At 48.5% G+C, this 11177-nt stretch overlaps 1 protein-coding gene across 1 annotated transcript; it reads left to right on the forward strand.

Annotated features, from left to right (window-relative positions):
- Positions 1 to 5205: 5205 nt before the first annotated feature.
- On the forward strand, positions 5206 to 6258 carry LOC102462988 (olfactory receptor 52R1-like). The gene has a single exon (XM_006119576.2). It carries the CDS (start codon positions 5206 to 5208, stop codon positions 6256 to 6258), a length of 1053 nt encoding a protein of 350 aa, XP_006119638.2.
- The last annotated feature ends 4919 nt before the right edge of the window (positions 6259 to 11177 follow it).

Below are 11177 nucleotides of genomic sequence, written 5' to 3' on the forward strand. Positions count from 1 at the left end.
CCTGTTTGTGTGGCTTTCACTGAGACACTTCCCCCCCAGCCATCTCAGTGACTGTGGTGGCTTGGCAGGTCTTTCAATGAGCTTCTCTGCGCTATGGTCTCTGAGAGGGAGCACAAGTGGAGTCCCTGAGTTCCCACGTCCCAGGAGCGGGGAGCTCGCACGCTCCAGCTAGTTGGGAGACCCTCAGATTCCCCTTGAGAGGACGGCGAAGGCTCAGCCTCCCTCTTCCAGCCTTTCCTCTGCCACCCACCCAACAAACAGTCCCTACCGTGGAGGGATTGTGGGTACTGCAAGGAAGTCAAGACTCCTGGGTGTCTCTCTCTCATGCTGCCCCTCAATCTGTCTGACCTCGGGCAATTCATGTCTCCCTGCTTCACTGCATTATGGGTTTCTGCTCACAGTGACTTTCCTTTGCAAGGTCTTGTCAATGCCCCTCAGAGAAAGGTGCTGCACAACGTGACGATAGTTACTGGTGAGAATTAGTGATCGCTGCCCCTTAGTGACAGCCCCGTGTGCCTGCAGGAAGTGTTAGTGTCTGTCCTTAGTCACCTTTCTCCAGATCGATCTCTTTACAGCCTGGTTATTTAGTGTATCAGACCCTGAGGAGACAGACACTATTCCTCCTTCTCTGCCTAATCAACTACACACAAATGCCCAGAGCAGCCAATTGCTCCCTGACTCAGCCCAGAGCCCAGGAGTTCTCCTCTCCTGTTGGGAAGGTCCCTTAATTGCTGTTTATGCATGAAGCAGGATAAATAGCCCAGAAGCCCAGACAGGCTGGTCTCTCCAGCCGTTTTGCACCCAGATGCTCTCGTATCCCCTAGGAGCTGAGTGAACCCATTGGGATTGCCCGGTGCTATATTATTAACGGTGCCCAGCCCTGTGCCAGCTCTCGGCGTGGGACGCTGCTGCAGATGCTGGGCTGAGAGGAGACGTGGAGGCTCCGAGGGAAACCATCTCAGAACTCACAGGTACCCAGCTCGGGCTGAGGAACTCCCCTGCTCGACAAACCCGACAGGGTGTCACAGAATAGAGAGTAAGTCTGGGATCCTGTCTGCTCTGCACAGCCAGTGTATAGCCCAGGGCAATTGCTGCAGAGGCAAAATGTGACACTTTTCTCTGCATCTCTTCCCATTGCCTAGAACCACAAGCCATTTCAGTGTCACGGGGCATCGTACAGGTGGTGGAAGAGACCTCAGGAGTCATCACATCCAGCCCCCTGCCCAAAGCAGGACCGACCCAACTAAATCAACCCAGCCAGGGCTTGGTCAAGCCAGGACTTAAACACCTCTAGGGAACCCATCCCAGCGCTTCCCCACCTGCCTAGGGAAATAGTTTTTCTTAATACCTGACCGAGACCTCCCCCATGGCAACTTGAGGTCATTGCTGCTCGTTCTGCCATCCGTCACCACTGAGAACAGCCTCTCTCCAGCCTCTTTGGAACCTCCCTTCAGGAAGTAGAAGGCTGCTCTCAAATCCCCCTTCACTCTTCTCTGACTCAAACTAAATATGCCCCAAATCCCTCAGCATCTCTTCCTATATCATGTCATCCAGCCCCTTCATCATTTTAGTTGCTCTCTGCTGAACCCTCTCCAATGCGTCCACATCCTTTCTGTAATGGGAGGCCCAGAACTGGACGTAATACTCCAGATGTGGCCTCACCAATGCCCAATAAAGGGGAATAATCACTTCTCTAGATCTGCTGGCAATGTTCCTCCTAAGGGATCCCAATATGCCGTTAGGTTTCTTGGCTACAAGGGGACCCTGTTGACTCATATCCAGCTTCTCATTCACTTTATTTCCCCACTCCTTTTCTGTCGAGCTGCTATTTAGCCAGTCGGTCTTCAGCCTGTAACTATGCTTGGGATTCTTCCGTCCCAAGGGCAGGACTCTGCACTTGTCCTTGTTGAACCTCATCAGATTTCTTTTGGCCCAATCCTCCAACATGTCTAGGACACTCTGGGCCCTATCCCTTCCCTCCAATGTATCTATTTCTCCCCATAGCTTAGTGCCACCTGAAAACCTGCTGAGGGTGCAATCCATCCTCTCATCCAGGTCATTAATAAAGATGTTGAACAAAACTGGCCCTAGAATCGATCCTTGGGGCACTCCGCTAGAAACTGACCACCAACCAGACATTAAGCTGTTGATCCATTTATCCAATCAATTTTCCCTTAACTTGCTGGCAAGTATATTGTGTGAGATTATGCCAAAACTTTGTTAAAGTTAAAATATATTTCATCCAACACCTTCCTCATATCCACAAAGCCAGTTATCTAATCATACAAAGCAATCAGATTCATCTGGAATTATTTGCCCTTTATGAATCTTCATTGACTATTTTCAATCACTTTTCAAATAACGCAAAATGAATTCCTGCGGATTCCCTCCTTGATTTTTCCGGGGACTGAGGTGAGGCTGACTGGTCTGTAGTTCCCTGGATTGTCCTTTTCCCCTTATTAAACATGGGCACAGCATTTGCCCTTTTCCATTCATTCAAGTCCTTCCCCAATTGCCATGAATTTTCAAAGGTGGCTCTGTAGTCATATCAATGAACTCCCTCAGCACCCTCATATGCATTACGTCCAGCCTGTGGATTTGTGTATCATCAGCTTTTCTAAATAGTTTTCATCCTGTAAGTGAGTTGTCCTGGTAATATTACAATACAAGTCCAAATTTTCAGGCTGTGTCCCTTAATTTCCCCAGGTCCTACTATGGAAAATGTCCTTTGAATAATATTGAATAAAGACCTGAAAAGCCAACTGAGTGTTAATACACAGGGGCTGTGTCTACACTGGCATGAATTTCCGGAACTGCTTAAAACAGAATACTATTCCATTTTCATTTTTTCCGGAAAAGGAGCATCTACATTGGCAGGCTGCTTTTCCGGAAAAGCCCTTTTTCCAGAAAAATGTCTGTGGCCAATGTAGACGCGCTTTTCCGGAAAAGAGCCCCGATCGCCATTTTCGCGATCGGGGCTTTTTTCCGGAAAAGACTACTGGGCTGTCTACACTGGCCCTTTGCCGGAACAGTGTTCTGGAATAAGGACTTATGCCTGAGTGGGAGCAGAATAGTTTTTCCGGAATAGCGGCTGATTTTGTACAGTAGAGCATCGTTGCTTTTCCGGAAATTCAAGGGCCAGTGTAGACACCTCGCAGCTTATTCCGGAAAAGCGGCTGATTTTCCGGAATAAGTGGCCCAGTGTAGACACAGCCATAGACTGACACCTCCTCCTCTTGCATCTCAGTTCTGACTCTTAAAAGGGTGTGGGAAGACTGGGCCTGTTACCTGCCTTGTGTCTCCTGGAAAGCATGGAGGTGGAAGGGCTTCTCATGGGAATAGCATGATGAATATTTAATTATTTATAGCTTCTTTCGTTAGGCATCTGCACTGTTATGCCTGAAACTTAAAATAACAACAACTATTGAGCTGAAAGCAGAGACACATGTGCGGGATATTTCACTCTCAAATCGTGAAGTTTGGAAAACTTCCAAGCAACTGAACTACAGTTGTTCTCCTGGAAAGGGTCGGCGTATGTTTAACTAAAGGCTGTAGCATCGACACACCTGCACTTGCTGATCCTTTTGTGAATCCCATTCAGCTAAACTCTTTACTCCAAATAAGTCTGTGTCACGGAGTTCTGCAGGCCAGATACGGATTGTGTAAGCAATTTCCTTTTATCGGTGTTACATGGTCAAACATTCGGTGGAATTATATGTTCCCTTGCTCGGATGTTGAGAGACATAGTCGCTATAAATACCTGATCTACTTTCTTTATTAATAGATCCATAGAGTTTAAGCTCAGAAGGGACCACAAGATCTCCTGTGTAACACAGACCATTGAATTTCACCCCATCACCCCTCCATCAAGTCTGCTGATTTGCAGGTCACTCAGGCCTGGTTCACACTGTAGAATCATAGCACCACAAAAAGAGAAGGGTTTGTTTGCTACGACCAGTTTTACCGAAATCGTACTGTTGACAGGCATTAATGATATTCCTAGACATTTATTTAAAAACATCCGATTCCAGATTTTCCATTGCTTCCCAACCTTAACGGTTTTGTGTTGAGTTTTCCCTTGTTTTTTTTAATAATTTATGTTTAACAGTGTCCTGTCCTGTATTTACCTCCTTTCTTACAGGGAGAGGGAAAAAGGGAGAGGTTTCTGCTGCTTGCTGCCTGATTGCCTACTTCTGGTTACAAATGAGATGTGTGGCTGATTGGTCAGTTGATAACTCTGGCGCTTGTAGCTCTAAGGTTCCACTGTTGCTCTATAATACTTTCCTCTGACAGCTAGTGGACGGGGACGTGTTTCATCACATGAGGTGATTTGAGTACATTGTAAGGGCTTCTTTCCAAGTGCAGAAGAAAACCATTTCTTGAACATATTTACTTTTTCTCCAGTGGGAACAAGTTTCCTTTCAACCTCTAGAAACTGGCCAAAATATTTCCTAAGGTATCTTCCCCCATATACCCAGATAGATTCCTCTTTTGATTCTTAACACTACCAAAGATTTTCCCTGATATGTGTCATGTCCCTCACCACTTCACAAAATTTCCAATTTCTATTGCCTTGTATCGATTATTCCCCTGTGTGTTATATGGAGCATTTTCTCCCTTAAGTTCTGCCTTCACTTAGCCATGGAACATGGCTTTCATCAAATTGTCCATCCCAATTTTCATTCCCATTTTTCTGTCCAACTATTCCTCTCAAACAGTTTTGCTGAGGATTTGACACAGCTTTGAGGAATTATCCCTTTGAAAGTAATTAGTCACTATAAATAATGCTGATTGGAACTCTTCTTGGTTTCTCCATTTGAAGGTAATGCAACGAGTTCCATTTTTTCATTCTTCTCCTCTATCTGCCTCAGACCTCTCAGTCTGGCTGCATATGACAGCTCCCCCATTATCAAAGCCTGCATCACATTTCCCTTTCCACCTGCAGAAATTATTGATGCCTGGAGCACCATCATACAAGGAATTAATAGGATCTGTTGTTCATAATTCTTGTGGATAATGAAAGAGACATGAGAATAGCCACCAGTAGTGTATGTGGTGTCTCATATTCACATTGTGTCTTCATTCAGGCAATTACACTGTGACCAGCGCCCTAGACCCTGGGCACATCCAGAAAGTCCACAGAGCATCTTGTTCAAGTCAGAGACACCGTTCTGCCTCAGAGTTGAATCGCTTCTCCCCCACTCCATGACGGATACCAACACAACTGCCTTCTCCAACCCCTCCACCTTCATCCTGCTGGGCATTCCTGGCCTGGAGGCGGCCCATGTCTGGATCTCCATCCCCTTCTGCACCATGTATGTAATAGTGATCTTGGGAAACTTTGCCATCCTGTTCATTGTGAAGAAGGAATCGAGCCTCCATGAACCCATGTACTATTTCCTCTGCATGCTGGCTGTCACCGACCTGGTGCTGTCCACGTCCACCCTGCCCAAAATTCTAGCAATCTTCTGGTTCAAATACAGGGAGATTGATTTCAGTTCCTGCCTGGCCCAGATGTACATTGTTCACTGCTTCTCTGCGATTGAGTCTGGAATCTTCGTGGCCATGGCGTTGGATCGCTACGTGGCCATCTGCCACCCCCTGAGACATTCCACCATCCTGACAAATTCTCTGGTGATGAAGATTGGCCTGGTCATTGTGTTGCGTGGCAGCATTCTCGCACTGCCCTATCCCATCCTGGCGAAGCAATGGCCGTATTGCAGAACCAACATTGTCCTCCACACCCACTGTGAGAACATGTATGTGGTGAAGCTGGCCTGTGGTGACACCCGCATCAGTAGTTACTACGGCCTCTTTGTGCTATCCTGTAGGATTGGTCTGGATGTGTTTTTTATCACCCTGTCCTATATCCAGATCCTCAGGGCCATCTTCAGCCTTCCCACAAAGGACGCCCGGATCAAGACTTTTGGGACTTGTGGCTCCCACATCTGTGTCATCTTAGCCTTTTATATCCCGACTCTGTTTGCCTCACTGACATCCCGTTTTGGCCACAATTTGCCTCTTTATTTCCAAGTGTTCATTGCCAACGTGTACCTCCTGGTGCCCCCCATGCTGAATCCCATCATCTATGGGGTGAGGACCAAACAGATCCGGGACAGGCTGCTTCAGTTCTTTGCTCATAAAGGGTCTAAAGTTTTCTCCTCAAGTGTTGGCTCTCAGGCACTGCACCGTGGGGTGCTGCCTGGTGACATGGTGCTCTTCCCTGAATCTTTGACTGACCAATCAAAGAAAGGTTAAATTCTTTGCTGAGTTTACTGAGGTTTCTCAGCCTGGGGAATCCATCTATGTACAACTCATAGGGTTGTCACCTTTCTGATTGTAGCTGAACACCCGAGGCCCTGGCCTTGCCCCACTTTTTTCCTCAGAGCCCTACTCCACGTCTCCCCTGGAGCCCTCGGCCATTTCTCTGTCTTGTCCTTCAATGCCCCACATGTGTTGCTTGCTCCTCTTGTGGGCCCCCCCCATCACCACATGGATCATCTTTTTGATAGGTCTCTCTGAGATGCCATGTTGGACTGAGGTACATCTCAGTTCTGTGTCTCATCAAAATGGTAGCGACAGACAGAGAGCTTTGCAGGGAAGGTGCGTGACAGCAAACTGATGAAATTTGATTATGATAACAATAAAACAACTCCCCACTCTCAGGCTAATACTAGTGAGAGTTTGCATGGAGCAGCGTCTCACCCCATTAGGTAGCACCGGCAGGTTTCATTTTTCAAGCAGGCTTCCTTTTTGCCCCAGACTGGCACTTCCTCCCCCTCTACCTCCTCCTTCCGCATTCAGGCTATTCCCTCCCGTATGCTCAGGTGCATTGTCCTAGGCAGAGTTAGGATCCATCATCGTGACATTGCCCCTTTTCTCTCTTCTTCCCACTGGCCGGGAGCCCATTTTCTGTGGCCAGGGCCGAGCTGTTCCCATTGTGCAGGGCTGCCTGGGGAGGTTTCTGGTGCTCACTGTTCCTGGGCAGCCCTTGTGTGAATTCCCTCATTAAACTGTCACCGTTCCTTGGCCTTCCCATTGCTGCACCAGACAGGCGGCGGGGGGCTCTCAGCCTCCCCACGTTTCAGCAGCACAGACAGAGCCAGACTCCAGACCTGCCCAGGCAGCGGCTCAGGCCCTTTCACAGGCTGTTCACGTTCTGCAGACAGAGCCTTTCAGAAGGGCCCCTCCCACGGCCTCCGTGCACAGACCACACTGGGACTCGGTGCCGTGGTGTGTACAGGGTGCCAGGGTGGAACAATCCTGAACTTCACACACACCCTGGTCGGGTTCCTTCTGTTCTGCGGCTGGGACAGGAGCTGCTGCAGCCTGACCAGGAGCCTGCCGGGAGGGCCGTGAGGACGCAGCGCTGGGGCCCTCAGGCCAGTCAGGCACAGAGACGGGAGCCAGCAACCCACATTAAAGCAGCTGGGGGCTGGGAACAGGGTGTGAGGCAGGCAGGTGAGGCCGAGCATCCTACAGCTTGTGGGGCCCACCGCTCAGCAGCAAACCCCTGAGGGTAGAGTCCATTGAGGGCTTCATTCATTAGCGTTCACTTCCCTTTGGTTCCTCCCTGCCAGGGGCCTGTAGGTGACAGAGTCCCCGCAATGGGTAGGGGCTGGGAGCCGTTTGCTCTGAGCCAGGCTTAGGGGGCAAGGCAAGCACCCAGCTTGGAAGCCGGGAGGACAAGAGCGGGAGAGGCAGAAGGATGCGCCACTACATTAGGCGGGATGCTGGGCAGAGACAAGGGTTAAAGAACTACAGTAGCGACATGGCTCACAACACACAAACGGCCTCACTCCCTGTAACACAACCCAGAGGAGCAAGGCCAGCTCATGGTGAAAGCAATGGCATCAGGTGGTCAAGACTCCCAGGTCCTATTCTCAGCCCTGTCACTGAATTGTTATGGGGCCTTGGGAAGAGCCGTGTAGCCCTTCATGCCTCAGTGTACCCCTGACGTGGGGATAATGCTGCCGAGCAGCCTGGGTAAAGAGCGTCTTCGCACGGTGATCACAAGCGTCATGCAGAGCGTATGTTAGATGCAGATTCACTGATCCGCATCAGCCTCTGGGCAATGGGTGCCCTGTGGTTCCAGGTATGATGTCATGCAGGAATGTATTAAAGAAACAAACACACAAAAGCCAGTCACAAAACCATGTTTCCACCCAGCTCAGTTTCCAGCCTCGTGATACTTGTTTACCACGGGCCACATGATGCCAGGAAATTTACAGTGAAGAGAGGCCAATGATGTGCTGGAAAGAACTGAGTGTGGCATGTGAGTCGAAGGCCCGGATGAGCCCTGTCATTGCAATGTCCCCACATTTAATTTATTTAATAATAATTTAATAATATTTAATAATGGAGATTGCCTATCTCCTAGAACTGGAAGGGACCTTGAAATGTCATCGAGTCCAGTCCCCTGCCCTCATGGCAGGACCAAATACTGTCTAGACCATCTCTGATGGACATTTATCTAACCTACTCTTAAATATCTCCAGAGATGGGGGATTCCACAACCTCCCTGGGCAATTTATTCCAGTGTTTACCTGTCCTGACAGTTAGGAACTTTTTCGTAATGTTCAACCTGAACCTCCCTTGCTGCAGTTTAAGCCCATTGCTTCTTGTTCTATCCTCAGAGGCCAAGATGAACAAGTTTTCTCCCTCCTCCTTATGACACCCTTTTAGATACCTGAAAATTGCTATCATGTCCCCCCTCAATCTTCTCTTTTCCAAACTAAACAAGTCCAATTCTTTCAGCCTTCCTTCATAGGTCATGTTCTCTAGACCTTTAATCATTCTTGTTGCTCTTCTCTGGACCCTCTCCAATTTCTCCACATCTTTCTTGAAATGTGGTGCCCAGAACTGGACACAATACTCCAACTGAGGCCTAACCAGTGCAGAGTAGAGCGGAAGAATGACTTCTTGTGTCTTGCTCACAATACATCTGATAATGTCAGTTATTCCAAATCAATGCTGTTGTGTAGACATACCCTCACATGGCAAATTTTGTACAAGATTTGTGGCAATTTTACACCAGAGCTGAATTCAGGATGCTGGGTATCGCATTGGGATTCAGAGTGAGAAGGGAAGAACCCGGACCAGAAAGTATTCACCCAAGAGTTCTGAAGGAAATCAAACGGGTAATTGCAGAACTGGTAACTGTAGCATAGAACCTACCATTTAAATCACTCCTCTCCCAAATGATGGCAGGATAACCCATGTGACTCTTTAGATGGCCCTAGGTCAGGTTAATACTATAATAAAAGACAGAACTGTTGGATACATGGATGGACATCGTTTGTTTTGGGAAGGGCCTGCATGTTTTTTGTAAGGGGAAATCATGTGTCACCAAACTACTAGAATTCTCTAATGACATTAACAAGGATTTGCAAGTCAAGATGTGCATGGATAGTCCTGACTACTCAAGAAGATGCACTTTTTGCTGGTCTCTTTTCTCCCCAAACTCCCCTGCTTGCAAACTCTGATGGAATTCTGTCTGAATCACATCCCAGAGCCTGCAGAATTACCTAAAAGCATAACCCTTTACCGATTACCAGTTCGACTTGATGGAGAGACCGTGGATATGCAGGGAAGTCAGGACTCCTGGGTTTTGTCTGTCACCTTCCCACTCAATGTATTTGTGGCCATGGCCAGTTGAGAGCCCCTGTGCCTCATTTTACCTTTCTGTATAATGGGGATATGTTCACAGTGACTCTCCTTTGCTAGGTGATTTGAAGATCCTTCACGGAAAGGTGCTGCCCAGTGTGATGAACGTTACTGATGAGAATCAGTGATCTCTGGCCCTTAACGAAAGCTCTGTGTGCCTGCAGAAAATGCGATTGTCTCCTCTCAGTGATCTATCTCCAGATATGATGGTCGACTATCTGCCTATCCTTCCTGAGCATATCCAGGGTAGCAGAAACTCTGGTGAGCTCGCGTTATCCCTACATTTCTTACTGATCAACTCTAAGTTACCAATATCCAGAAATATACAAAACATCCAGCTGCTCTTGGACCCAGATCCCAAGATTTCTCCGCTCCCTTTGGGAAAAGCACCTTAATGAGTGTTTACTCCTGAAGATGGATAATTAGCAGAGAAGGGCTTGTCCCTGGCCTGTTTGCATCCAGATGCCCTCTTCCCCTCTAGGGGCAACGTGAACCCCACTGAGAGAGCACAAAGCTATATTATAACCAGTGCACAGCCCCGTGTCGGCTCTCGGCGTGGGACGCTGCTGCAGACGCTGGGCGGAGAGAGGTGCAGGACGCGGCTGCCCGAGGGGGATTCCCAGGAAGTACACGTCCCTATCAACACTCACAGGTACCAGCTCTTGCTCGACAAGCCCAGTGCAACACAGGCCTTATCAGACAGAGTCAGTCTGTGTCCTTTGTGCTCCTCACAGCCACTAACCATCTCAGCGTCTTGCTAGGCCACGAGTGTGCTCCAGTGTCACGGGCAATAATTCATTCCCTCCTGCGCTCCACCTCCCACCCTGTGTGGTGGCCTCCAGACCTGAGATGGGGGCGTTTCAGTGGTACAGGGGATCCTGCAGGATGAAGGGGGTTAGTAGGTGTCCAATGTGAGGACAAATTGTGATGTTGTGGCTCGTGCTCTGCTTCGACCCCAGTGAGGCAAAACTCCCCTTGGAGTAAGAGCCTCACGAGCCAGCTGTGTGTTCCTGCACAGACACGGTCACCTCGTCCTCTTGCAGATCAGGGCTCCGGCTGTTAGGGGGGTGGGGCTGTTACTTGACTGTTTATCTCTTGGGAAGCTTGGCCATGCTGGAGCTCTGCAGTGAAACAACTGGAAGAGCGGTTCAGCGTGGGCAGACATGCTTCCTCCAGTTTCATTAGAGACTCCAGATGAACGGGTGTGCCAGAAACATTCCAAAACCCAATTCTGCTGGAAGCAGAAACCCAACGTCCCGAACATTTGGCCCAAATTTTAACCTTTGGTAAATTTATACACAACCGAAAATGGGGTTTTCTAATTGAAGCTCTCAGACAGATTTAACTAACATTGGTGCCGGCAACACAACCTACAATGGCCAACACATTGGGAATCCCAATCAACTACCTTCTATTTTTCTGTAATGCTGGTAGCAAGGCATTCCCCAGGCCAAATATGGTATAGGTTAGCAATTTACTTTAGCTCATGATTATATGTTCAGACTTTTAAT

This window comes from Pelodiscus sinensis, chromosome 1 (genome assembly GCF_049634645.1).
Source record: "Pelodiscus sinensis isolate JC-2024 chromosome 1, ASM4963464v1, whole genome shotgun sequence".
Classification (NCBI taxonomy): Eukaryota; Metazoa; Chordata; order Testudines; family Trionychidae; genus Pelodiscus; species Pelodiscus sinensis.